Raw genomic sequence first — 26,506 nt, forward strand, 5'->3', positions numbered from 1 at the left:
GATAATTAATAATTATTTTCTTAATACATTTGATACTCTAACATTGAAACGGGACACTTCATATGTTATTAATTTCATAATGGTAATAATTCATTGTGCAAAAATTTCAAATAAAAAAATATTAATTTTGCATATTGATAAGGAGGCGACGCCACTGGATTGCCGAATTTTCAGTGGCGACGCCTATGTCGGCCCCCCCGTATCAGACCCTTGGCAAGGGACGCGCGGGGGTAAACTCAAAAAATTTCTCGATTCTAGATGGCGCCACTTCTACAAGAAGTAACAGCAAAAAAACTGTTACTCAGCTTACCGCTAGATGGCGCTAAAGGTACGTAAATGCACAGAAAAGATAAAGTGGAATATATAGATAAAGATTTATCATTTTATGCATTAAGTAGTATTATCCTGAATATGATCAGGCATCCAGTTAGTATAAGAATCAAAGATAGGAATATAGTTTATATAGTACAAAGTGTTGATAGAAATTAGTTTATTTATTTAACAAACATAGTTATGGTATATATATATATTAAAATATAACGAATACATAATTTGAAGAGAAAATTATAAAACCTATCGAACAGTTCGATTTTTATAAGTGCCTAAAATGAAGTTAATTTCTATTGACCCCAATTTGTACTTGTACATTTTATTACTACTAAGGAGATCAGTATTCTTTAGAAAATGTTTTTTAAGAATAACTTAATTTAAAATTGTCAAACGTTAAAAAGAATTATCCCCATTATCGATACACTTTCAAGAACACGTTCCAAAATGCTTTCTTTAACATTAATAAAATAAGTTCGGACATAAAAAGTTATTCAGAGGTATGCAAAATACAAAAAATTTATTTTATTTATTATTTTAAGTAGCAATATACGATACTATATGTTAATGTGCATAAAATAAAGTACATAGTCAAATATCAGTACTACAAAATATAGAATAAACTGTATTTTACAATACTCATGTACTGAAATACAATAAATAAAAGTTATGAGTAAGGCGTATCAATACTTTAAACGTATTAAGATCATTTCTGGTTTTGTGCCGCCTGTTTATAAAACGCATATTTTATTAATTTATTACCTACACGTTAACTATAGTTATTAAATTCAAATAGTACAAACTACGTTATAAACTACAATAAGACGCCTGTATAACATTACAAATTTTCAATATTGTACTTTGTACACTTTACACTCCAATTTTCTTGGTACATTTTATGAAACTGTCTGAAAGTTAGGAAAACTGATCTCCAGTAAATAGATATTAACAAAATGTAAGCGAATTTTATCAGTTCACGCAACAGCTAGTAATATGTAACACTGATTAGTCAAATGCTTTTTCAATTTCCAAAAAAGTTATATTACAGTATACAAATTTAGATATGCATAGTTTCGGCTTGTATATTGCTACTTGGAAACTTCATAAAATGCATCACTGAAACAATGTCTTTACACTTACTTTACAATAGTTTTATAAATAGTGTTATCGTTGAGTCTTGTTTGCAATTTTTTTCTCCTCAGAAAAGAAAAGAGAAGAAGACATAACAATAATAATATACATGTTATAAAATCAAAATGAAAATGCTCATTAAAAAAAAGTTTCCACTTCTTCGGTTCTTACAGTATTATCATTATAATTACAAATCTTTTAGATTCTGCGTTTCCGCGCGAAAATATGAAATTCTACTCTCTTCTAGAGCAAAAAGTAGAAGTTATCTCGCAAAGTCTGGTCCGCAAACAATCATTCAGCGGCAAAAATTCAAATTCTGCTTGTTACCATGTATATGTACAAGCAAAGAGGTATTTTGTCGATTTATATTCAAATGCGATCCTTAATAGTCCGCTTGCATGGATAATCGTTGATTGTTGCTTGGCTTCAAAGGTATTGTACAAGAACGTGCGTCTGGGAATCTCTCGTGATATCTTTCCAATCTCAGGTACTTTACAGTCACTAAATGGCCTGTAAAAATTAGACACAGTACTTGCATTAACGAATGCAAAACTTGCATAAACGATAAAGAGCGCTTACAATTCCATTAAGATATAATTAAATAAAAACTCACCATCGAACCAACATCCGTGCAAAGCCCTGTAAGCTTTCCCTGCATCTTCTTGCGACATACATTTCATGTAAACACAGCCTTCTCGACTGCCACGATCTACACGAATATGAAGTATTTTCACACCTTCTCCACACTTCTCTAGAATAGCATCCTGTACCTTTGTTTCCCAATCATCCTCAAACTCTCTAGAATAGGTACACAAATAATTAATAATAGAATATGGTGAACATCGATTATTCGTTGAGGAACTTACACGTCTGCATCAAACATGTGTCTTATCTTCAAGCAAGGTGTTGGTGAACAAGTTAAACTGTTAACCGAGCCTTCCATTGTTTCGAATGCTTGACCCTGCCATACTTTAGACTTTTTATTCAATACGAAATTCTGTGTACTTGACTTGTTAAGGTTATTATTAGGCAACCAGCGCCATACGTGGAATTCCTCTCCTGCGACCTGTTGCACTTCTCTTCGAATCCTAGACATTCACATTTTGTTAAGTCAATTTCATATAAAACTGCATAGAAATCAGCAATCTAATATTTCAGTAGTGGAATATAGAAAGATTTGTCTCACCTAGATTCATTTTCATCTAAAAATTTGACTGCCTTTTCCCAAAGTCCAGCCATCTTCTTGCGATCCTTTGGGGGTATGAGATTATCACGGACGTGATTTATAGCAAGAAAACTTTCTTGCGTGCCACCAGGCGAAGCCACAGCTGCATTTTGATGATGCATTTCAACCATGTTAATGATCTCGCTAACAAGTTTAAAAACTTCTCTCTCTGTACTTTTCTTGTACTTTATATACCAAACGAACAATTTCTGCACCCCTATAGCTGCTAGAATGCCTGAGAATATATTGCAATATTATTTATATACATTATTTGCTAAGATATATATACACAATGTATTCTCAGTTGAATGATATCATGCAACATGCATTTCTTAGTACATTACATGCAGAAAAAAATCGCATAACAAATATTGTGGCAACGAAGAAATAATTTACTAATGCAACATAGTTACATCGTTAAACTTTTAACAAAACGCAATTTAATATTAATAAAGGAACAGTACTGCGTTATATAGAAGCTTATTATACTTTCAACAAATTTCTTCCCATAATAAGTCGGTTAAAAATTTACCAAGTGACACGATTAGAAGAGAAGAGACTATGTTGAAAAGCTTGTTTTTAATCAGACATTGCATCGGTACGTCCGGGTTTGCGATCATCATTCCTACTTTTCCATTTAAGCGAGTAGAAAATAATTTATCCTGCAAGAAAAAATATGCCTTTTTCTCTAATTTATATGCATTAAGTGTATACAATAGTATAATTATTACGATTGAAAAACTCTTTTACAATACCAAAGAGTCCAGAACTTCGCCAGGGGTTCCATTATCGTCGCTTATATCTATGAGGGAAATACCCCATTTAGGATTCTTTATAATGAGTAATTGTGCATTCTGTAAGTCCTCCTTCACTTCCAGGCTCGTCTGTAAAATGATACATTAGAATAACTATGATGATATCCAATATGGCAATTGTAATTCTGTTGTAACTTGTTCGAACATACCACTTTAGTGCTAGTAAACATTTGCATGATCTCAGAATCGGTCAAGTAAGGAGTTTCACTGGAATTGTCGCATATCATAGACACAGCTTTTTTCGTTAAAATTGGTTGAAGCTGCTTTAACAGTTGCAGTACCGAATCTACGTTTTCTTTCATTACACAATTAACTCCAGGTGCTTTAAGGTCGGCTCCAAGAAAACAGAGTGGTATGTTGCTATCTACAAATTGAAATAGAAGACTAGAATTGATTATCAATGTTCATAAAATAGTCAATGTAATTTAAATCGTAAAAAAATCCATATTATATATTTCTATATTTATAATGCACATAAAGCAGGCAGACAATTTCAATCTGAACTGAATAAATAATAGGAAAAATCATTATAATGGGAAAGGAAATAAAACATAAAAATTAATACATTGTTAATACTTATCATTTTATTGTACATGTTTAAAAAAAAGGAATAATACACATATCAAATACTTTTATGCAACTGATTACACATTGCTCAATTTTTAAAACTTTATATAAAAGATTATCGAATATTTTACTATAAGACTATTAAATTAGTGAAACAACTTCTATTGCCATTCTCTAATTCTAACTAATAATCCTAATACAATATTATGCAATGTGATGATTATAATGAATTAATGAAACGTGAAATATAAAATCTGAGTACGATTGTTATTATAAAATTATTGTTATAAAATACAAATTCATAAGTAATGTTTGCTAAAAGTTAATCATTGCTACATTTTTTAATACACGAAGAAATTTAAGACCATAAGGCACATTACATACTTTGTAAAATGCTCATTAACATTATGTATAAATTCATATAAAGAACTTTCCAACAAACTATTAATTAAAACATGTACTTTCCATGGTATTTTTTTTTTAAACATTTCCCCATGTATGTATTTTAAACAATACTACAATTTTGAATACCTACCCGTTGAAAGTGATGGAAAAGTTTCCGATTTTCCACCAAGTCCCACGTATATAAAAGCAAGAATGCCAAAAAATAAAACGAGCACTGCTACCAAAATCATGGACACCATATTTTGGCTGTTGCGTATGTCTTCTCTCGTGTTTGATGGTTTGAACGTTCTACTTATGGTTTCTCGCGGTCGGTCGATAGAAGACGGTACATGTCTAAAAATAAACGTAATTCATTTACATCTTGCTATAGTATCTAATGTTTACTTTAATCAAATTTGTACATACCTTGGACTTGTTGTAGAATACAGTGATCTCAGAGAAGAGAAGTGACCATTTGAATCTTTTTCCTTGAATTCCGGCAAATTTGATACATGACGCGATGGTAGATCTAAAAAATATGCATTAATGGAGTGTTAACGTCCTAGTATCATTAATATTCATTCATATATTTCCTATTCACATTCAACAACTTACTTTTCAAGCTGGATGAAGTAGATGGTATATTTATTGATGACCGTGAACTAAGTCTTCTAGTAAACTCTGATAAAAAAGGTGTCTCATAATTTGCCAGAATATCTCTTTGACTTAAGTTGTCCTTTGCACTATTATCTTCTTTTGGAGACTGTATTGGAGAAATATTCAAGTCAAATAATGATTCACTGTACTGGTTGTCTTTCACTGTGTGAACAGATCTTGATTTTGGATCATATGACTTTGGAACATGCTCCTGATCCGGCACATCTCGTTCATATGATTTAGAATCATGGGATTTTCCAACACTGGACAAGTATTTAGGTGGAGAATACGATTTGGTTGGCTCTTCAACAATGTCAGAATCTGAACCAGTTTCCAAACCATCGGTCATATTAGATTTACTAGTCTTCATATATTTCTTCTGCGTAGTTTTTATTAATGTATGTGTTGTGTAAGATGAAGAATTATCATAATCTGGTGCTATAGGGTCCTTAAACTCAGATTGCGTTACTTTATCTTTAGTTGGACTCTTCGATATATTTACATCAGATGGTCCTAGAACTGGCAAAGGTGGGGGCATTGGATTTGCCAAAGTTTGTCTTCTAGTATTCATTGGTACTTTTTTCTTCTTTCCAGTTATCGTACTTGTGTCATCATCTGTGTCCTCGCTACTGTATCTAATACACAAACAATTTATAGTAGAATTACGACAGTGAGTAATACCAAGACTCGAGAACTATTGGTGCTTGTAGCAGTAAACTGTGAAACTTCTCTTCTCATCTCAGCATGATACCATTTCTCATACTTAACCCTTATTATAGACAGGGTTACTCAAAATTCAAACACAAATTTCCAAGAATTAGAGTTCAAAAAATGAAAAAGTGTACGTAAAAAGGCTTCCAAAATTCGTAAACTAGAAATCTAAAGAATTGAAAATGAAAAAACTCGAACTCGATCGTGTTCCCGAGTGACCCCACCTCGGTACACTAAGGGTTAAATACGACAAAATCCAAAGAATCCTCAGTATCCTCAAAAAGTGACAAACTTAAGCAGACAAGAAATTAGAAATACCTGGCAGCCAATGAATGTCGTGACCCTGTGCCGCCTCGAGTATCAATGAGATTTTTCAACTTTTTCACAAGAATTTTCCTCGTACTTTGTGTTACAGGGCCGACTGGATAGCCATACTGCATCAATTTGCTCCGTAATTCGGAGTCGCTCAAAGTGTCCACTGACATTTTGATAGCAGGAGAAAAAGGGCGCCTTTCTCAAAAGAACCCGGTAAGAAAGCCCCTCGTGCCGAAGCGTTCCGCCAGGACTCCTGTGAAGCGCAATTAGAATTTCCCTCGGCCAGTCGGTCGCCTCGCCAGCTATTTGACACTGCCTATCAATTTTCGCGCGTGCCACTCGTCCCGACGTCAGAAACGGTCGGCGTTAGTGCCGTAACACTTGGAAAATAATCGTGGTTATAACTAAAAAATGGCGCAATTTTCTAACGGTCGCGATCACGCGCATACTCGTTCACACTGTTTCACGCTACTCAACCCTGTCATCCTATGGTCATGGAATAGGGTTAATCGAGATAATCCAACCGGTGGACGAACTTCAGACCGCACTATCGTTCGCTTTTTTCTTTCATTTTTCCTTTTAAAATACTTTCGTGGGAAAATATTTACTTTTCCGATCGGTTCAGATGTTAGTATGAACGAAAAGAGTTTTTAATTTGTGTGCATTGGAAGAGAGAATGGATGAGATGGTAGCGTCATTGAAAACTCGTGTGAGTTACACATCATTGATTTGTGATTTTCGGAACGACGTTTTGGAATGTGCTTGGACAGTCAATGCTCATACGCTAATTATAGAATAATTATATAGTTGATATAGCTATATAGGTAGACCGTGCAAACTTGAGGGTTCTGATCAACTTTATCCAAAGGGACGATCACGTGGTAGTGGTCACGTGACAGTCATTAATTGGGTTCTCATTCGATTCGATTTAGAATTCTATAGTTGCAACCTAAGTTATGTTTTTTTAATCGTATATAGTTTGTTGAATTGTACGTACTATGTTTATGTTCATACTGTTTTATCATAGATTCTATCATTTTTCGGTTATATTTCATAGTTTAAGGTATTGAGTATCGAGTGCTCATAATCATGAGAACCCCTGTGGAGCAGAATATGCGTGGCGGGGGTTGATTCTTGTAACTCTCATTTGCGCAGTCTCATACAAATCCTCAAGTTTACATGATCTACCTATATGTAGCAATATCATTGAAATTTCTTATACATTTTGAAAATAACTGCAAATATCACGGTTCTGAATGATAGAAATATATTTCATTTTATTCACCTGTTTCTGTTTATACTTTTGCTACTGAAACAAAGTTATTTTCGATCCTTACTAATCTTTTAAGTTACATCTTGTTCAAAATATTCATAATTCTTATTCCGTCTTAAGTTCATTGAAAGCTCGTGATCCTTATCACGTTTATTGATCATTCATTCATTATTGCTTCATTCTTAGAGGTTTCTAATGATGTAAAATTATATTCAGTATCGTAATGAGTACGTTCCGCTTCTTATTCGATTATAATCCGGCAGATTTTCAATTCGGCCAATGGCTACAATAGCTGGGCTTTGATCGTAGATATATTTCAGAGATACATCCCGTATTTTACTTGCTGTTATCTTCTGTAATCATCATAAAACTTATATAGCTTTCTTTAGACATCAAAGGATTGATTAAAAATTACCTCGTATGCTAAAATTCTTTGCTGAATCGGACAATAACGTCCATATCTAAAAAGGTTTTTAGCGATGTCGAGGAAACGACATAGTGGATCATTTAATATCATTAATTCTTTTGTTATACATTGATTTACAGCCCGTGATACTTCTTTTTGCGTGATAGTTGTACATAATCTCACCCAATCTCGGTATAGTAATTTAATCATATACTAAACAGATGTTTCAATGATAATAATCGCTATTAGAAACAAATAGGCTACTTATTGGTTATTAAATACTGAAAATGTACCTCAAGATTTAATTTGTAACTAACAAAATAACATCCCCAAATACTGGTAGACTGAGACCACTCGTGAAAAAATGATTTATATTTCTCACACAAATCTGTATTGTATGCAATATGTGCAAGGTACGGTGCATTATGATTTATTCCACCTGAAAATATGGATAATCATTGAGTAATCTTTACTTGCTTACTGTTACAAATATTTAGGATATTTGCTTACTGTAACTTCTGTCCCAGGCACCCACAAATTCCTTTGCTACATTAAGAGCAAAGTAATCTTCAGGTTCCTTGTGACCTGGACCTTCAATTCCTAATGCAACATACCCTAATTCTTCGTCATCGTCTCTTAGACGTAAATCAGCACCTAGGATACATTATTTGAAATACTCATGCACTCGAAAGTGTTGCATTCTATTTGAAATTTTCTTCACCTGAGAAGCGATACTCAAGCGACTCCGTACACGGACTGATTTTGTCGGCAAATGACTCTGGTCTTATACCGTCAGCAAAATATTTCTCAACACATTTTTCTAATTCATGTAGATAAACAGATCCAACGCAAATCATGGTCATAAGAGAGGGTTTGAACAATCGATTTCGAAAGTCAATCAATTTGTCTGTACAAAAGTTTCTAAGAATTTCATATTGTAATTATCAAACAAATACCTATTAAATTTCTGAAGTTTCTTCATATCTTAACACTTACTTTATTACATCAGTTTCAGGAAATATGCTATTTTCAAGAGCAGTATCCTGATACGCAATAGTTGGTAAATAATCCATTACAACTAATTCTTTATTAGATTCCATTTTATTAAGTTCATGCAAAATAATACCCTTCTCTCTTTTAACATCATTGTCGCCTGAAATGGTTAAAACGAAGTATATTAATAACCATAGAGATATTAAATTATTTACATATTTTATTCGACTTACATATGACACCACACAAGATCACTTCTGCAAAGAATTGAATTAATTTATCTACTCTGTAGCAAGGTACTGTCCCATAGAAAAGAAAGATATCTCGTGTAGCAATAGCAGCGACGTTTGCGCCGATTTCTTCTAAAGCTATTTCTAATTGCTCTTGATCTTTATGTTCTGTTCTCTATATTAAAGAAAACTCTTTTATATGCACATATGCTCATAAGTTTGCTGAATAAAAAGTATTCTTACCCTGAAAAGCAAATGTTCTAAAAACAAGGCGCTACCACGTTCTTCACAAGTTTCATACATCGAACCAGCTGGAACGAAACATCCTATGGTAGCAGTAAAAGAACTGTTGTAATCGCATACGAGACGCATGCCATTGCATGCAATGCCAGACTCTACTGAATCCTCCAAATTCAAACAATCTAAACCTTTAGTTTTTCTAGCACCTCCGCAGTCTTGAAACTTTTTGTAATGATTGTTTAAGACAGAAACATATCCCTTGAGGATGAGATTATAATAAAGATTGAGTTAATCTTCTTTCTAGAATCGACTTAAGAAAATCAAAGTAACACTCACTCTTTGAATATATTTAAATACAGAATTACTTTTTACACCACATAAATATTTCGAGATTACTACCATTTTTATTCTAAATTATTCATTCAGCAAATAGTTCAGACTATTCATATTGAATACATTTAAAAACTATTCATTTTTATGTACGTAACAATTGAAGATAAAAATGTTCTTCTTTTTTTTCAGTTTACTATCGACTGTATCATTAAGTTTACTTCCAATGGTGTTTCTGTTTACATAATTAAAAAATGTCGAAACTAAAAATTAAAAAACGTATATTTTAATGTATAAATCGGATAAAATTATAAATATTCTTCTACATGTACAATATTCTTTTAATGAAAACAGATGTTTCGTTAATTTAATGAAATAGAAGTTTTATTATAATACGATGAAATCATTAACAATATGAAAAAGTTGTTGAAAACGGAATGATTTCCTACAGCAGAAAATTAGTAAAATAATATTTTATGATACATCTTCCCATTCCTTCAAGTAATGCATACGAAACATTTTATGTATATTTGTATCTTTGTCTTAATAATGACGTTCTATTACGTCTAGCGTAAAGAGACCTAGTGTATTTGTTTAGTTATACTAATGAATGTCAGCATAAAATGTAATATGTTATTAAATTGCACACAAATACTTATTTATAATATTATGGAACTGTAATACTTGCGAATAAATATACTGAACACAGTTACACTAAGATCGTAAAATTCAGATATAAATTTCGAATATTATTCTATGATCCGCTTTATTCTTTGCATTTACTACTTACTGAAACGAAAGAAATTGTTCGTATTTTAATTTTTATACTTATTCAACCTCAGCGGAAAATAGAACTATTCAACTATAAAAGTATCATGTCATCAAAATCCTCAGAATGACTTCGTACTTTTCAGACATTGCTAGTCAATGCTCAAACATTGATTAAACATATATTCAAACCACGTAATTAAATTCACGATTCGTTACAGTCTCTTACAATTATGTCTCGTCAAAAGAAGAAACTATTTTGACATTTGGCTTCTGCGATTTGAAAGTTTCAACGCCTTGTCTTGTGACGGAAGTACCAGTTACATCCAAATATTCAAGACTGGGTACGTTTAAAGCCAAATGTACAAGGCTTGAATTCGTGACGTATGGGTACCTCCTGAAACATTTTTTAAATCGTCATTTTTTTTAGTTCACTTACTGAAAAGTTAAGAATCGATATTAAATCGTACCTTACGACCAATGTTTTCAAATTTGGTTTATTAAATACTAGTATGTTTTCCTTTAATTCTAAAAGACCATCTTCTACATTGTGAATGCATGCACTACTTCCAAAAGTACAAATTGCTCTATCGGTTACTAAGCCGCGTCCTAGAACGTAGTTTGCCCAACGAAATTCATCTGAAACCAGAAACTAAAACCAAAAGAGTAGATGTAGTAATTATGACTTATGTGTTTAATATTATTGTTATTATCAGTGAGTACTCACTTCTGCAAGACTTCCATCTTCATAGACAGGTTCATCCAAATCTTCTCTTTGTAAAGGTTGTGCCTCATGTTCAACTGGAAACTGTAAACTAGAAGGATACTCCAGATATAAATGTGTCAAAGTTTTGGTGTAATTAAAGAACCCTACTTCACTGTCACTTAGTGCTGTGTCTCGTAAATCGAGAATCTGAAACAAGTAGCAATCTATAAATATCTTTTAAAATACACAAATACAAAAGTTAATAATAGAAATATACGAAACGACTTACCTCCAATTTCTTAAATCCAAATCTTGTTGCCAGACCAGCATAAGCAACACATTCACCCAAACTGTGACAAGAATTTAATCTCAGTTCTTTTAAGTTTGGCATTTTACTGATACCCAGTAATGAGTGTGGAGTGAGCCACTGACAATTGCTTAAAATTAAACACTGAAAAATATTAATAAACTTTGCATTGCAGGAAACAAGTTAAAAATGTATACAATTATTAAATAAAATATCTTACTGTTAGATCAAACATATGAAAATTCATATTAAAAAAATATGATTTATTACTGCGTAAAAAACCCATTTTACATCCCTTCAATGAAAATTTTTTAATAGTACGAGGAAAGTCAGTTATATGTATCTGTAAACAGTCATTTTTATGTTTTTCAATAAGGTTTACTTGTATTTATATAAACATAACTGTGTATTTAAATTTACCTTGTCTGCATTAATATAATATTCTTCAATAATCAATTCTTTGAGTTGAGTGCATGTACTTTTAATAGAATTAAAGAACCACGGGCTGAGACCTGCATCTTTTTCAGAATATGAATTCGCACGAATGGCAAGAGTGGTTGTCATTGGTTGAAGAAATTTCATATATTTCTTTAAATCATTCAGTACCATAGGAGATCCACGAAAATCTACTATTCTCCATAAAGTTTTATCTCGTGCTATTTGACTTAATCGTTGACAACACCTAATAATGTATTAAACACAAAGAATATACGTGAATATTCCTAAGTTATAATCATAGCAATGTATTAAAACTTACAAGCTTATTGCCATCAGATCCTGAGGACTTAAATATTTAAAAATATTTAGCAAAACATCATCAGAAAAATCTAATATATGTGGATGAGATACTGTATCATCTGCTTTTGCATTATCTCCAAGCTTTATATGCTTCATGTCTTCTTCACTGCTTGAAGACTTAGGAGACAAAGATCTACTGCGTTTCATTTTTATTTTTTTCTTACACCTGCAAAAAATAAAACAAAAATTTCTATAAAAATTCTATCTCATTAAAAAACATAAGATCTTATTCTCCAAAACGTAAAACCTGAACTGAAAGTTAGCATTCATGATACAAAAGATTTGTTATGCACTAAGTATAACTTTCAAAGAGCACCAGATTAGATTATTAAGTATTTGTTAAGATCTAAAAATTAGTACCACAATATTTCATCAAAACCTAATAGATACAAGAACTGATACCAAAACCCTCCTCTGTTGTAAATAAAAAAATGTTTTCTCAAGACAGGTTACAAAAATTTATAATAATATTGACAAAAATCAACAAGTAACAACATAACCTTATGTCAAAGTACTGTCATTCTAATACTCGATGCTTACCTGACTTTACTTTTTAATATTACACCCGCGTATTGTTATATCTGTTGAATTATTATCTCGAATATTAATTGTCTCAACATAATGCAACGAATATATACAAATGTTTAAAGGGATGCATGTAAAACGATTACACACTATACCGATCAAACTTTGCGACTTACTGTAAGCTTGACTTTAGATAATCTACCAGATAATAATCACGATAGTCTTCCCCAATAAAAACTTTTATTGAACGTATCGTCTGCGAGCAACCTTGCAAGAAATACGCGGTGCATATATTTGAGAAGGTTGAGGACAAATTTTGTATTATTAAATCCTCATTATCAGGAAGCATTCGATACAACTCTGAATATTTTTCAGGCGCGGTATAATGAATGAGAAAAGAAGAGTATTTCTGATATTAAGTTATCATTAATACTTTATTCACATTTTTTTCAATACTGTCCCCAAAATATTGTCAGTACTATATGTGTGGCTGTGTGGTTCCTAAAGCAGTCATTTAATTAAAAAAAAGAGAGAGAAAGAGAGAAAGTTTCCATAATCTCTGACACGTAGACATCTTACACGTAGCAGCATCAAACATATGAGGCCAACAGATGTAGCAGCGACCCTTCGCTCCTAAATTTAAACGCGACGATTTATAACATTTTTGAAGTTCCTCGCAAGCATGGTTTCTAGATCCATAGACCTCTTGATTTTATTGCGTATGTATAGAATCAAATCTCACGCCAGATCTAAGAATGCACCCCCAGATAGTCCCCATCCACTTTTGCACTGAGGTGCAAGGAGGGGCCATCACCAGCCAGATCCACCAATCAGTTTTCCTGAAATCCCACCATCAATGTTAAACACTGCTATCGAAGCATAAATAATGTATTTACATATCATAAAACTCAATGAAAAATATGTGTAAAACACTACATATTCATAACCCAAACAAGTACTATGCACTATCAAAGAGAAACAAATGCACTTGTGTGCATTCTTGTATGCATTATAGCTATAATATTTACTTACATACAGTAATTTATATCCCAGAAAAGATGCAGATCAATGAATTATAGAGAGGAACATTTATATAAAAAGTGTATTATGTACTTATAATATTCTTTAATTTATTATAATATATTTAAATATATCATTGATTGGGAAATATGTACAATGCAATGGGTAAAAATAAATGGTATAAATTTCAAAAATAATTATGTTGGGGCTGATTAGCTAATGTCACTTTGCTGTAAATGTTGCACATATTAAAAGATCACTAACAATTAAAATATTTGTATTCTTCCTGAAATAAATCTTTAAAATATCTGCTCTCCATGATTTTTAAATGTAAACACAAACAATGTAATTGAGAAAAAACACTGTATCTTTGGATTTAATGTCCACTTTACAAGAGTTCAGTATGAATTACAGGCATTCTCGTGCTTCGCAGAAAATACCATCTTTTTAGGAACAGTGCACTAACAGTTTTTTGTCTTATTCATTGGACCATGTTATATACAATATTATCACTATAAATCTATGTACCTTCAATGTACACCTAGCACTAGGTGATATAGAAACACAGTCTTAAATTCATTATTTCTGTTTCAATATATATGTACAAGACTTTATGATAAAATAAAGTCTGACCAGTAATTAAAATAAATTTTTTGTACTATGGAAAGTTTTCTTACATCTTAACAGTTTTAGTCGGTAAAAACAAAATTTTGTTATTATACATACAATAAAAAATCTCTGTTTAAAACATAAATGAAAACTGTAGACTTATCTTAGTAAATAATATGTATTATTGCATAGCATAATATACAACATAAAATTGTGCAATTTAAACTTGTCACCAATGCTTGTTCTGTAACACTGAACGCTGTGAAAAAAGTGTATGCAAACGAAATACCTTGAAAAACAATTTGTAACGTACTTTGTGTGTAATATAAATCTTTTATAATAGAAATCGTATATAAATGTAAAATTTAGTAAGTATATGGCTAAAATCTGAATATGATATCATGGGGATGTCTCGTTTGAAGATATAATTGCCCTGGTTTCAGATTATTCCGTGAAGGGAATAAAACGAAATAGTAACTCAATTAATGATCTTCTCATGATCTTTCGAGTTTTTCTTAACAATTTTGTGAATATAGATTATAAATATAAGAAATTTTAGATAATCATAATTTTACGTACACTTATTCTCAAAGTTCACTGTATGGCACGCTGTCATTTGTCAGAAAACGACTTATGGTACATATTATAAAGTATGTACTATACAATACATACGTATATTATTTACGCTTAACCGAAACTATAATTATAATGGAGTTAATCAGGTCTAATCCTGCCTGACGATATTTCGTATTTAATATCTCTACTTTGATATTATTTACCCAATTTATACATAATATATTATTTCTTTGGTCTTAGATTTTGTTTTGCATTCTAAGTTTGCATACAAACCACATAATTCTAAAATACTTTGTAAAATGGTCATAGATTGTTACAATCACTGGTGAAAAAAATTCGTTAATCTCGATATTTTATACAAAAATTCATTAATCTTGTCTATATATCTAATATATTACAACTATATAGACATATTGCACAAAACCAAATAAAACACTTTGTATCCGATTTTATCGTTTACAACAAAAACAAATCAATTTTTTCATAATTCCATTCATTGTAAATAGAAGTATACTTTCTGTATATACAATAACTAAAGAACTCTAGCTGTTCTAATTTCATCTTAATCTATTTTTATGACTAAAAACAATTAAAATAATACATGATTCTTTGTAAATAATATTCTGGCTTCATATGGATCTAACATTTTCATGTCTCAAATAAATGGAATCGATTATTGGAACAACCTTATGACTATCTACACACATTTAAATTTTGTAGCTCATGTTTTCTTTTTAAACGTTAAATAATAATGTGCATCGTATAAAACATAGCATGCATCATGAATATATATAATACTTTAGTGGTAAAATATATATACAACATATTTTCTGTTAAGCTTTCAAATCACTGAAGATATTACTTTTTCTCTAAATAAGATGACTTATTCAATTTGATGAAAATAAAATCCGTTTTATACGTTATTAAAGTACAAAAATTTTCGTTTCAAGTAACGGTACATGGAATTAAGAAAATATTCTGGCGCGTCATAAAATTTCCCTTGCTTACATAACGACAATCTTGTGATTGTTACCATTTGGCAAGAGAACATAATAGACACGCTTCCCGTTATCTCATTGGAACTCTTGTATATTATTGTGATACTGATTATTAAACGAACCATTTGGTTCTTCAGTTTTCTCAATAACACTCTGCATTTCAACTGTCGACCCATTACTAGACTGTCCATTGCTACTATTTAAATTCCCAGAATTAGTAACACTATTCCCCACTATGTTAACACTATTCGTAGTATTAGATTGCTGCATTGGTTGTTGCTGCTGTTGCTGCTGCTGCTGCTGCTGTTGCTGCTGCTGCTGCTGCTGTTGCTGTTGCTGGTCATTCACGCTATTCTGGCCAGAGTTACTATTATTCTTTGGTCTATGCCTAAGTTTATGAGTTGTAAGATACTGTTTTACGGAAAATGCCTTATGGCAAATATCACACTTATATGGTAGCGGATCTTGACAATTTACACCATCCCCAGTAGCAGTCGATGCATGAGTCGTCAAATGTATTAAGTAATAATGCTTTACTACGAACGATTTTCCACAAGTTTCACAAGTATATGGACCCGATACACCATGCGTTTTACGATGCTTGTGAAGATTATCTTTCCGTGAAAAACTTTTACCACACATTTCACACTCATGCATCTTTTCACCTGTATGGGACACTGAGTGTCTAACCAAATGTTCCTTTCGGCTGAATGCTTTTCCACACGTAGTACATACATACGGACGTTCACCAGTATGCAATTTTCTATGTTGATAAAGGTGCTCTTTTCGCTTGAACGGCTTGCCACAAACATCACAACTAAAAGAATTATTATTAGTTTGCAAAGGATCTTCCTTATCACTACTATCAGAAGTTTCAGTTAAAAACGCTCGAAGCAAACTAGACCTTGAATTGAATGTTGAACTGGAGCATGTGTGACCGTTCAGTTGATTTGGGGAGGAGAAAGTTTTACCACAATCCTTGCAAGTGTTACTTCGACTGTTCTGCGAAATAACTTGTGGATTCACGGTGATTAACGACGTTGGTTCGGGGCCTGACTTGATTCTTAAAAATTCTGAAATTTGCCCGATAGAGTTCCGGGCTATTGCGTCATCTTTATACTCCTTCGTGTCTTCTCGAATAGTCTGTGTGACCAATGGGCCTTCCTTGAATCCCAAATTTAAAAACACTTCGGGTGCAGCCTGCACAGTTGTGTAAGTTTGTACATTCTGTGCTGCACTATCTTCTTTTGGAGCCTCAGATTGTACTTTCTGTATAATTGGCTGGGTTTGTTTAGAATCTGGGTCTGTCTTTAAAATAATATTATTGTTCTGATGCACCACTTGTGGCTGAGGTTCTTGTTTTATAGAGAATTCTTGTTGCGTGGTAATTTGTGCTTGTTGCTTCTCAATTTGCTGAAGCTGTCTGTGTTGCTTCTCAAACTCTCTCTGCTGCCTTTGCAACTGTTGAATCTGTTGAGTTATCTGTGACTGATTCTGTTGTTGCTGACCAACTTGTGTTTGATTTTGTTGCTGAGTAATTTGGGCTGGCTGATTTATTTGTTGAGGAATTGGTCTCTGTGACTGTATTTGCTGACTTATTTGACCATGATTTTGAATTTGATTTTGCACCTGTTGAATCTGTGAGGTAGGACTTTGTTGTTCATTAATTTGATTTTGTGCTTCATTTGATTGCTGAGGTGATACTTGCTGAGAAGTTTGTTGCTGATAACTATAATGTGTTTCTGCTGTTGCTTCTACAACAGCAGCTGCCATACCACCTGGTTGCATCTAAAACAATAATTATTATTAAGTATATAATTGATTTTTTTGTCAATTATCAACAAACCTGCATTGCACATTTGTACTGTTGAACTCTTGCTTGCACTCCACTAATAATTTGAATATTCGAAGCATTTAAATTACTAACAACAACAGGCTGTTGTATTTGTTGATCTGTATTAACTATTTGACTCGTTGTAGAAGGAGTTACCCTCTCTATCGATTTCAATATTTCATTCTCAGGTGTTGTTGGTCTATCCTTCTCTGTGCTCTTCACATATACCTTACCCTCTTTTAGAAAATCTTCAGAAAACCGTAATGAAGTAAAGTAAGATTCTAACATACCCTCTGCACTTACAACTGTTTCTCTAAATTCTATGAAATTCTCCAATTTCATAATACACTCATGACAGACAATCTTGGGTAATGAATCCTCTTCTAAAACCTTGAAATAATGAACAAAACATTAGTGTTTTCCCTTTCCTGAATAAATCACAATTATGTCTTGAACTACAGTGAGGATAATAAAATATACTCCTTCTTATGTTTTTCCTACGAGCATCAGTAGACCTTGCACAACTAGTGCTCGCAACAACACTATTTCTCCACATAATGTTATACTCAAACTGAGCACACAAATACTTTTCTGACTCACTGTACATCAATGAAACAGAATTCACATTGTAAATATTGGAGTAAAGAATAGCCTGTCTGCAGTTCGAATTCCAAGAAATCTTTCCTGATGGCAATGAAAATACACGTTCCTCACCTGTATAGGCAGACAGGTCTGTATTTTCGTCTGGAGCTGCCGTCTACGGCCTTCCTCTAGAAAAATATTCATTTTGCTACCCTCGCTGCTGGTACACAATCTGCACAGTTCGTAGTAATTCACTCTTCGATATCCAGACATTGTTTTCCCGCGGAAAACTCAATAACGCGACCGTAAGGAAATCGCGAGCCACTGTACTATCGAAGGAAATACAGACGTGACAACGATCACTGTCGCGCTATCATCGTTGACGGTGTTGTTTCGCATGCAAAACGAGATTTCCCTTGATATCGCATCTCTGAGTCTACGTGAATTGCACCCGTGGCCATTTGCAGATTTCTGATTATGGCGACCGACGGAGGATAACGAGACGCGCTAAAAATTTAAACTCACTTTTGAGTTACGAAACATGACAATAAAGTTTTGAGACTGATTCACTTAAAAACGTTACAGAGGAGGACGAAAATGCCTTCTTAAGTCTCCTTTTACTTACTTGAAGAAATAGGAAGTCAATCAGGAGGAGAGAATAGAAAAATGAGGCGAATGTAGATCTGTTGCAACGTATTGTGATCGATTTTGGAGAAGAGATAGAGATTTTATATATTAAACGAATACGTGTAACTACTATATGCGCTTACAATAAGAAAACCATAGTTAATTAAGCATTATTAGTAGGAAAGGTCGCCAAAGATACAGTCTCTGTAACGATACTTCATGGTTCCGCGAAGCCCAATCTGATTTAAGAGCAAGGAGATATCGAATGAGGAAACGCGGAACATTGAACCGGATAGATGAAAATGTCATCACCAACTCGTTGAGTTTCCTGTGAGGATAGTATCGAAGACAGCTTCGGTGGGTGGTGTTTTGGGCTTTTTTATTCTACGGATTTCACGGTCGATGTGCACGTTCGACATGTAGGGACGCACGAAAACGGGGCGAGTTGATTTTGAGAATTATGATAGAGCACCTATCGATCGGGAGACTGCGTGCTGTGAGAAATATATGAGTAAGGTGCGACAGGGCGACTATCCTAACCTCGTTTGAAGATGAAGTCAGGCACCATGGACAAACATAGAGGCTCGACACTTTTGAAACCGGAAGAAAATGAGCAGGTCTTCCAATTGATAGGGAATAGATGCCAGGTAAATCATTGGGTCCGTGATAAATGTGGTTTAGAATTCTTGAAAGTGATACGTTAATTGCATCGATTTTGACCTAAATTTTTCGTCGATCAACAGATATAGATAAATACTGTCATTGCGATTTTAATGGTATTTAACTAGTCTTTCTAACACTGCTTGCGTTATTACTGAACTTCAGTTTATCTTGACTCATGTTTCTTCTATATTTATACTAACTTTTAATTGAGAATGTAATGTTAAGTGAACTGACATATTTAATAGTGTAATAAGATATTCATGATAGTGAGATCATTGAGTTACTCATTTTGTGCAAGAATTTAATGACATCATGTATTTGAGTATACAGGTTTTATTCTTTTTATTAGTTTCTTGGTTTTGTTTTGCAGTTTTTAATAGGAGTTATGTGTTTTTATTCTTGTAGTGCTTAGCAGCTGGCGTAATTCAATTGTATTTAACTGAACCTCCTTTGCATAAGGACTGGATAAAGAAAACTACAGGTATTATAACATTGATAAGGGATAATCCTAGGCGTAGTTTCTTTTTTCGTTTATATTGTTTGCAAAGAAAAGCAATGTTATGGGAACACGAAGTGTATAATGCAATGGATTATAAAGCACCATTAGCATACTTCCATACATTTGAAGCTGAAGATTGTATGGCTGCTTTTAATTTTGCAAGCACAACAGATGCTGTTACATTAAGGTAAAGAAATATTTTTGATTTTATAAATATTAAAATTGTAAGAAGCTGTAGTAAAATAAGAGATTAAGCAATTGCTTACTGTTTCTAGAAATATTCTTCTTGGGAAACTGAATGCTAAACGTCAAAGAAGACAACAAAGGCGGTCTAAAATGGAAACAGAAGGTCAACATGGTGCAACATTACCTTGGAGAAATCAGAGTAACACATCACCTATTGCATTCAGTACTGGGTCAACTTCTAATTTGTTAAATGGAACTCCAGCTACAATAGGTGTTAACAGAAGTGCTTCGAGTAGTTCTATGTACAAACCTAAAAAGAAAAAGCGAGATAAAGCTAAACGGAAATTAAAAAAAGAAGATATAGGACCCCCATCCAACTTCAGGTTCAAAGTTTATTAAAATATTATATTGTTTTAATTATTAGTGGCAAATTTTTGACGTTTATCTTAATATTTCTAGACATTTAACGCATTTAGCGTTTAATGCTAATAACAAGGAACTAGAAGTAGAACCAGATGATCCACATTTAAAAATGTTCCTTGATAAAGTGGGTGTATCGGAGCACCAATTTAGGAATCAAGAAACGCGCAATTTTATATATGATTTTATCGAGAAGAACGGAGGAATGAACGCTATTCGAGAAGACATTTCATCGTCTCTCTCAAAATCTAATGTACAGTTGCAGCCAATACAACAACAGCAACAGCAGCTGCAGCAACAGCCACCTCCTCCCACAGCACCTCAAAGGCAGGAATATCCCCCTCCAGTTCCTGCACGAACGATACCTGTTCGTATTTTCTACATAATCTCGCATCAGGCTGTTTCAGAATGTATTACTGTAATTAATTTTATTATAGCAACAGACGAGAAGCGCTCCGCCACTACCTCCAAATCGATTTAACGCGCCATCAACGCCGCCAAGTGCACCAGCTAGTGCACCACCAGTGCACAGAACGTTACCATCACGACCACCACCACCTTCTTCAACTTCTGCACCGACATTACCACCGCCTCCACCTCCACCTCCACCAGCTCCAGCCTTACCTTCCAGAAACAATTCAACCGCGCCCGTTCCACCTCCCCCTCCATTGCCTAATTTAGTAAACACGGACGAAGGAACTATCAATACAAGTGCTACCAACAACAATAATACTAATAGTAATAATAATAACGAAGAAAATCCTGACCCTAGGTCGATGCTCATGGAATCTATCAGAAGTGGTACCACGCTTAGAGTTAGTATTAAGATTGATGAATTTATGACAACTGTATCGTATAATTTTACTGAGTTTTTGCATTTTTATTGTAGAAGGTTGATAGATCTGAACCAAAACCACCTCCTCCTGTTGGAGATTCTAGAAATGCTTTACTGGAACAAATTCGTCAGGGAATTGAATTGAGGCCTGTTTCTAATGAAGTCAAATCGAAGACATTACCAGCCTTTCAGGGAGGTTTAGCTAGTGCTTTATCGAGAGCCCTTGCTGAGCGGTCAAGTGCAATCCATAGTGAAAGTGATGAATCAACTAGTGAAACCAGCGACGATGATGAATGGGATGATTAACTCAGGTCAGTTGTAGACCAGGTCGAATAGAAAAATTGCTTCAGTCTAACAGTGTAATAAAGAAGAATGGTTTACTGATGAAAGCAAATATTATTACAGATAAAATATACAACTTGAGGAATACAATAATACACCACTGTGATAAATCTATTATTGATAAACATTTAAACAGATTAGTTACTGTAAATGTATAATGTAACGATTTTGAATTTGACATCCAAAGAAGAATGAAATTCATATATAAATGTTCCGAAGAAAGGAATCAGTTGAATGTGTTAACAGAAAGTAAAGCACAATCACATGAATAGGGCAGGTAAGGGCAGAATGAAGGTTCTAGTATCGTCCTGGGAATATTATTACGTACAACTATCTAAGGAAATGTATGATACAAAGTAAACGCGATGCTATAAAGCACAATAGACGCCTAAAAGTCAATACTTCATTCGACATTATTTATTTGTTCAATTGAAAATATTGATGTTTGCCAAATGAAGCAAGTATTAGAAAGTAAAGATACTTGTTCACACTGTTTCAGTGAATATCATTAGGAATATAGTGAAGAATGTTATTAAATTATAAGTGATATAACTACATTCTACAGTTAATGCTATTATAAACTTTAAGTAAGTTTACAACTCAAGTGTAATAGTATTGTTTTATAATTGAACATAATTTATGTAATTATACATATGAAAATTTTGCCCTGGTTTGGCCTGCCCAATACGTGCGATTCAAAGTTCGCGTAATAATGTTAAGTTAGCAATAACGTTAATACAAAGAATACTTTTACGATGGAACTAACGTAAACATATGTATGAATTAATTGGAATAGTTTATCAATTGTATTAGAAAAAAAAGGGTACGAAGTATTAGAAATGTTATTAGATTCCTTTTCAGTTTCATACACTGTGAAACTGCAATAATTTCGTTAACAAACTAATATATAAAAGATGCATCGAAACAGTACTAATTCGTAGAAATTATACTTAACAATTTCACAGACGTATATACATAATAATGTATTATACCTGCTGTTGTACAGGTCGACTTTAAAAAGCCAACTCTTGTGTATTATAAAATCTGTTGCATTGAGAAATTAAGGTCGACTTGCCTGATTAAGAGAAACAAATATAATAAACAAAACTGGGAATCGATCTATATGAAAACATATAAGGTAGACGAAAATTCATCGATATATGAAATTTTTATCATGAGAAGCTCTATTTCGTTTATCATTCGTTCAATGACGCGGAAATAATTTTGAAGATGATGTGTTTAGTCTTTTACTCTACTAAGACTACATCCTCTAAATGTTCGTTTTTTCGCTCTTTTATTAATGTGCACTAGTTTGTGTTCATTTAAGGCAGATATGGATTTTGAAGATATCTAAATTACGGCTTTGTATCTAGTCGCTTATAAAGCCAAAGCAGATATCCTGAATTGACTTTAAATGTAATATTTCAAAAGTGTTTCCGAGTCTATTGAACAGCTCAATATGTTACGAGTTGAACATTTTTTTTATATTGCTTTCATGATTCTATATTTTCCTGTCTATATCAATCTATTGTGTGAATTCTATCATTTGTTAACCCTGGTCATCGAAGGAAAAAGCACAGAGATTAGATTATTATACATTCATTATAATGCTAATTTTCTACTGTTGGATAATATAATATAACTGGTTCGTTTGACCAAAACTGCACATCAAATGTCTTAGATATCCTATTAAAATATGTTATAAGGTACGATTAACAATGTAGTAAGAATTGTATATTTTCACGTGTGTGATATAGGTGTCGAGCCCGTGGAAGTGAAGCGCAAACAAAGAAATTGTCTATGGGAAAGTATCACAATCTAGACACAAGCTAGAGTTATGCCACTACGGAGAAATCCTAGTCACACCCAGAAAAAAAATGATGAACATGTTAATTATTAATTATTGTATTTTATTATATTCTATATGATATTATCTAACGTAAAAAACCGTTTCTCGTCGTTCAAACTTCATTCGACCGATATGCAATCATACGTTGCAGGACCTGTTCAACTGCCTCGATCTATATCAACTTGACATGAGCGTAATCAAGATGGTGAACTATAACTGTTTGTTAATTGTAATAAAGAGAAAATAGTGACAAATGTTTTAACAAAGACTTGTTATAAATGAGTAAATGTATGAGAATCAGACTTGAGAAGATACAGAATTATAAATTTGAATGCATTAGAAATATTGTTGCATTTAAAAGAAGGAGAAGAAGAAGAGTGAACAGGAGAAAGTATGTATGTGTGTGAGAAAGAGAGAATGGAGATGAATTTTTAGTTTAATGACTAGAAATACATTCTCTTTCTGAATGTATACTGTAGACATGTTACAAATCGTATTCGATTTGTATTATGACTACCAAATATGACGAACTATAAAAGAACAATTGTAAAAATGAATTTGCTGTAATATGTATCTTCCTTTACCATGTCTTTTTTATATTACCTAAGATAAACTTATATCACGGTTAATTTATAGCGCAATTTGTATGAGTTAACATAGCATGAATGTTTTCTTTTTGTTATTGTAACAACAAAACATGGCACATCTCTAGGAGGAGTAACTTGGATTTGTTATGTGTACATAGTTCTAAAAGATACGTTGAATATACGTTAAAGTAGTGTTAATATTATTTATTTAACTATTATCTTTTATATTGTATATGTACATAGAGAAGTAAATTACACGATCAAAATTTATCGAATTCAATATTTTTGCTATAAATATAAACTGAATGTATAGGAGCTTGAAACTAACTTAAGAACAGAAGTGAAACTGAGGATTTCTAAGCTTATCTTATCTGGTAATTATCAAACGCATGAAATAAAAACATATCAAAGTTTTAAGAATAATAAAAAAACATTGTATAAAAGACAATAGAAAGGAGCTTAGAAAAAATAAAACTGACCTTTAAAATACCTATAATATTTTAAAAAGATATTACTTGTGTTTTTGCAATCATTGGATGAAATCAAGTAAGATAAAAGACTTCTATTTTATTATCCTTATTGGGTACTTAAAACTGCGAATAAAGGCAGACACCATGAAATTTTTCCGCGCAATAAAAACTGACTAATTAATTATCGATCATAATTTATTTGTATATCAAATTGATCGTATATTTTCATAGCAAAGTAGAAATGACACTGTACATTTATTGTTAAACTAAATAGATTCATTTTTGTCTCCTCGGTTAACAATGTCCTAGCATTGTTATAAAAAAACAGAGAGCTATTACAATAATCCTGACTAATCCATACAAAAGATTCGTCACTAGGTAGTATCTGGTCTTTGTTCCACTTGCATTAAAGGTTGTGCAGAAGGAACAGTTATACTAAATGCAGCTATGAAAACATTTATAATCGTTATAAGAAAAACCCCGACGACAACATAATTATTAATCTTCCGTGCTTGCACTGACTTCGATTGCCCTTTTATGTCAAATCGGCCTTTGAAAACTAGACTAATACCCACGGCGATCTAGATCAAAATCAGAACAATGAAAACAAGACAGAAACTTTTTGTTACTTATCTTTTCGTAGAATCAACACGAGTACGTACCTGAAGCAGCAAGCTCACAATAATTAAACTCAGAGTTACGAAGAACGTAGGGCTGTTTCTTTGATACTCAATTAGGTACCTCAACTGATTTGCATTGGCGGTAATGAGGGCAACATCCATCATACCTTGAGCCACAGTTTTCTTCGCCGCATAGGTGCTATTTTGTTTATACTGTTGGCTCTTTTTATCCGTAGTATCAATGGACACAGTGGCATCCTTCACCACAACTTCCTCCACAGCCTCCGAAGTTATTGATTCCTTTTTTTCATCCATGGTTTCCATCGCGCATCGAGGTCACTTTTCTTCTCATTTAAAGAAATCTTTGATCTTCGAAATCTTGGCTCTACCTGAGAGGATCTTCGATCTTGATATTTGGTCCCAAATTGGAGCACGTGTAGGTGGATACACTCGAACAGGTGGACTTAGCGTTTGGTTTTGCAGACTTAATTAATATCCAGAAATGAACTAATTGCCCGGTTCACGCGAGAGTATCGGTAGCAACGGCAGCTAGTAGAACAGTAACGTTTAATTTTATTGTGCTCCCTATCTTGAAAGAGAATTCCAATGTGGTTTAATGAAACCACAAGTGACGTGTGCGCGAAGGATAGCGTTTAAGTAAAATGAATGTGTACATTTGTGTATGTCAATGAAAATATCGCAACTATATTAGACTGTATCAGCTTATCGTTGAGGGCTGCCGTTTAGACGATAACAAAAGAAAGCATCAGCAACAACAGCGATCGTGAGACCAACTATACTAGTTTGAACCTCGTGTCTGAAACTCTGTACATAAGAAAGATAAACCTTAGAGGGAAGAGAATATATCTGTAACTGTAAGGCATGAAGGTCTCTATTCCAATTTCTTAAAAATGTGACATAAGTATAGCCACATATTTCAAGATATTTCAGCTCCAAACATCGATGGCGTGAAATTTCAACTTTTTTCGCAACAGATACAGAGAAATCAATCCGCAACGCATTACTTTAATGATTGCATTCTGAACTGATTAATAACATCTGATAATTGATAAAGATGATT

The 26,506-nt window shown here is 33.0% G+C and overlaps 6 protein-coding genes and 1 long non-coding RNA gene across 14 annotated transcripts; 2 read left to right on the forward strand and 5 right to left on the reverse strand.

The window, feature by feature from the left end:
• Nucleotides 1-55: 55 nt before the first annotated feature.
• Nucleotides 56-6,415, forward strand: LOC143188168 (uncharacterized). Its single transcript, XR_013003498.1, has 2 exons — nt 56-328; nt 6,233-6,415. It is a non-coding gene; the product is annotated as an uncharacterized LOC143188168 (long non-coding RNA).
• On the reverse strand, nt 838-6,805 carry Man1 (LEM domain-containing inner nuclear membrane protein MAN1). Its single transcript, XM_076392252.1, has 11 exons — nt 6,136-6,805; nt 5,065-5,741; nt 4,876-4,978; nt 4,601-4,803; nt 3,648-3,862; nt 3,439-3,567; nt 3,216-3,345; nt 2,645-2,918; nt 2,325-2,546; nt 2,072-2,256; nt 838-1,968 (listed from the first exon to the last, which is right to left on the reverse strand). The coding sequence occupies exons 1-11, from the start codon at nt 6,300-6,302 to the stop codon at nt 1,841-1,843; spliced, it is 2,433 nt and encodes an 810-aa protein (XP_076248367.1). The 5' UTR covers nt 6,303-6,805; the 3' UTR covers nt 838-1,840.
• Nucleotides 6,806-7,100: 295 nt separating this feature from the next.
• Nucleotides 7,101-9,710, reverse strand: LOC143186437 (mitochondrial-processing peptidase subunit beta). Its single transcript, XM_076390113.1, has 9 exons — nt 9,611-9,710; nt 9,278-9,532; nt 9,038-9,209; nt 8,808-8,964; nt 8,533-8,732; nt 8,322-8,465; nt 8,105-8,250; nt 7,821-8,024; nt 7,101-7,758 (listed from the first exon to the last, which is right to left on the reverse strand). Exons 1-9 carry the CDS (start codon nt 9,674-9,676, stop codon nt 7,618-7,620), a joined length of 1,485 nt encoding a protein of 494 aa, XP_076246228.1. The 5' UTR covers nt 9,677-9,710; the 3' UTR covers nt 7,101-7,617.
• Nucleotides 9,711-9,852: 142 nt separating this feature from the next.
• Nucleotides 9,853-13,785, reverse strand: LOC143183719 (uncharacterized). Of its 3 annotated transcripts, none has more exons than XM_076385399.1 (9): nt 13,741-13,785; nt 12,724-13,547; nt 12,143-12,349; nt 11,806-12,067; nt 11,606-11,728; nt 11,368-11,529; nt 11,100-11,285; nt 10,843-11,024; nt 9,853-10,769 (listed from the first exon to the last, which is right to left on the reverse strand). In XM_076385399.1, the coding sequence occupies exons 3-9, from the start codon at nt 12,328-12,330 to the stop codon at nt 10,604-10,606; spliced, it is 1,269 nt and encodes a 422-aa protein (XP_076241514.1). In that variant the 5' UTR covers nt 12,331-12,349; nt 12,724-13,547; nt 13,741-13,785; the 3' UTR covers nt 9,853-10,603. The 3 variants fall into 3 exon arrangements, with proteins under 3 accessions (XP_076241514.1, XP_076241521.1, XP_076241529.1); XM_076385406.1 differs by lacking the exon at nt 13,741-13,785 and having other exon boundaries at nt 12,724-13,209; nt 13,288-13,603; XM_076385414.1 differs by lacking the exons at nt 11,606-11,728; nt 13,741-13,785 and having other exon boundaries at nt 12,724-13,603.
• A 2,072-nt stretch (nt 13,786-15,857) lies between these two features.
• LOC143183680 (uncharacterized) lies at nt 15,858-19,391 on the reverse strand. Of its 3 annotated transcripts, none has more exons than XM_076385360.1 (4): nt 19,271-19,391; nt 18,460-18,559; nt 17,758-18,135; nt 15,858-17,699 (listed from the first exon to the last, which is right to left on the reverse strand). In XM_076385360.1, exons 2-4 carry the CDS (start codon nt 18,529-18,531, stop codon nt 15,987-15,989), a joined length of 2,163 nt encoding a protein of 720 aa, XP_076241475.1. In that variant the 5' UTR covers nt 18,532-18,559; nt 19,271-19,391; the 3' UTR covers nt 15,858-15,986. The 3 variants fall into 3 exon arrangements, with proteins under 3 accessions (XP_076241475.1, XP_076241484.1, XP_076241467.1); XM_076385369.1 differs by lacking the exon at nt 19,271-19,391 and having other exon boundaries at nt 15,858-16,728; nt 16,816-17,699; nt 18,460-18,756; XM_076385352.1 differs by lacking the exon at nt 19,271-19,391 and having other exon boundaries at nt 18,460-18,756.
• LOC143183699 (uncharacterized) lies at nt 19,283-24,014 on the forward strand. 4 transcript variants are annotated; one of them, XR_013002643.1, is made up of 8 exons: nt 19,283-19,601; nt 20,023-20,303; nt 20,392-20,685; nt 20,762-21,089; nt 21,160-21,537; nt 21,612-21,868; nt 21,963-22,176; nt 22,399-24,014. XR_013002643.1 is itself a non-coding variant. In XM_076385379.1 (7 exons), exons 1-6 carry the CDS (start codon nt 19,506-19,508, stop codon nt 21,861-21,863), a joined length of 1,629 nt encoding a protein of 542 aa, XP_076241494.1. In that variant the 5' UTR covers nt 19,283-19,505; the 3' UTR covers nt 21,864-21,868; nt 21,963-24,014. The 4 variants fall into 4 exon arrangements, 1 of the variants encoding a protein (XP_076241494.1); XR_013002645.1 differs by having other exon boundaries at nt 22,906-24,014; XR_013002646.1 differs by having other exon boundaries at nt 23,657-24,014.
• A 781-nt stretch (nt 24,015-24,795) lies between these two features.
• LOC143183734 (ninjurin-A) lies at nt 24,796-25,870 on the reverse strand. Its single transcript, XM_076385425.1, has 2 exons — nt 25,468-25,870; nt 24,796-25,386 (listed from the first exon to the last, which is right to left on the reverse strand). Exons 1-2 carry the CDS (start codon nt 25,747-25,749, stop codon nt 25,180-25,182), a joined length of 489 nt encoding a protein of 162 aa, XP_076241540.1. The 5' UTR covers nt 25,750-25,870; the 3' UTR covers nt 24,796-25,179.
• Between the last annotated feature and the right edge of the window lie 636 nt (nt 25,871-26,506).

This window comes from Calliopsis andreniformis, chromosome 2, assembly GCF_051401765.1.
Source record: "Calliopsis andreniformis isolate RMS-2024a chromosome 2, iyCalAndr_principal, whole genome shotgun sequence".
NCBI classification, from domain to species: Eukaryota; Metazoa; Arthropoda; class Insecta; order Hymenoptera; family Andrenidae; genus Calliopsis; species Calliopsis andreniformis.

Excerpts from the sequence above, each read along its gene's own strand:
- Man1 (XM_076392252.1), bottom strand. The coding sequence starts at position 6,302 with ATGTCAGTGGACACTTTGAGCGACTCCGAATTACGGAGCAAATTGATG. Across the intron at positions 3,863-4,600 it reads TTTTCCATCACTTTCAACGG|ATAGCAACATACCACTCTGT; the intron begins GTAGGTATTCAA and ends TTCAATTTGTAG. Across the intron at positions 1,969-2,071 it reads GCACGGATGTTGGTTCGATG|GCCATTTAGTGACTGTAAAG; the intron begins GTGAGTTTTTAT and ends TAATTTTTACAG.
- LOC143186437 (XM_076390113.1), bottom strand. The coding sequence starts at position 9,676 with ATGGTAGTAATCTCGAAATATTTATGTGGTGTAAAAAGTAATTCTGTA. Across the intron at positions 9,533-9,610 it reads TATTTAAATATATTCAAAGA|GGATATGTTTCTGTCTTAAA; the intron begins GTGAGTGTTACT and ends CTCATCCTCAAG. Across the intron at positions 8,733-8,807 it reads CCTGAAACTGATGTAATAAA|AAACTTTTGTACAGACAAAT; the intron begins GTAAGTGTTAAG and ends TGAAATTCTTAG.
- LOC143183719 (XM_076385399.1), bottom strand. The coding sequence starts at position 12,330 with ATGAAACGCAGTAGATCTTTGTCTCCTAAGTCTTCAAGCAGTGAAGAA. Across the intron at positions 12,068-12,142 it reads GATCTGATGGCAATAAGCTT|GTGTTGTCAACGATTAAGTC; the intron begins GTAAGTTTTAAT and ends ATACATTATTAG. Across the intron at positions 11,025-11,099 it reads AAGATGGAAGTCTTGCAGAA|TTTCTGGTTTCAGATGAATT; the intron begins GTGAGTACTCAC and ends TTTTGGTTTTAG.
- LOC143183680 (XM_076385352.1), bottom strand. The coding sequence starts at position 18,600 with ATGTCTGGATATCGAAGAGTGAATTACTACGAACTGTGCAGATTGTGT. Across the intron at positions 18,136-18,459 it reads AGACCTGTCTGCCTATACAG|GTTTTAGAAGAGGATTCATT; the intron begins GTGAGGAACGTG and ends CATTATTTCAAG. Across the intron at positions 17,700-17,757 it reads AGTACAAATGTGCAATGCAG|ATGCAACCAGGTGGTATGGC; the intron begins GTTTGTTGATAA and ends TTATTGTTTTAG.
- LOC143183699 (XM_076385379.1), top strand. The coding sequence starts at position 19,506 with ATGAAGTCAGGCACCATGGACAAACATAGAGGCTCGACACTTTTGAAA. Across the intron at positions 20,304-20,391 it reads ACAGATGCTGTTACATTAAG|AAATATTCTTCTTGGGAAAC; the intron begins GTAAAGAAATAT and ends TACTGTTTCTAG. Across the intron at positions 21,090-21,159 it reads TTCCTGCACGAACGATACCT|CAACAGACGAGAAGCGCTCC; the intron begins GTTCGTATTTTC and ends ATTTTATTATAG.
- LOC143183734 (XM_076385425.1), bottom strand. The coding sequence starts at position 25,749 with ATGGAAACCATGGATGAAAAAAAGGAATCAATAACTTCGGAGGCTGTG. Across the intron at positions 25,387-25,467 it reads TTGTGAGCTTGCTGCTTCAG|ATCGCCGTGGGTATTAGTCT; the intron begins GTACGTACTCGT and ends ATTTTGATCTAG.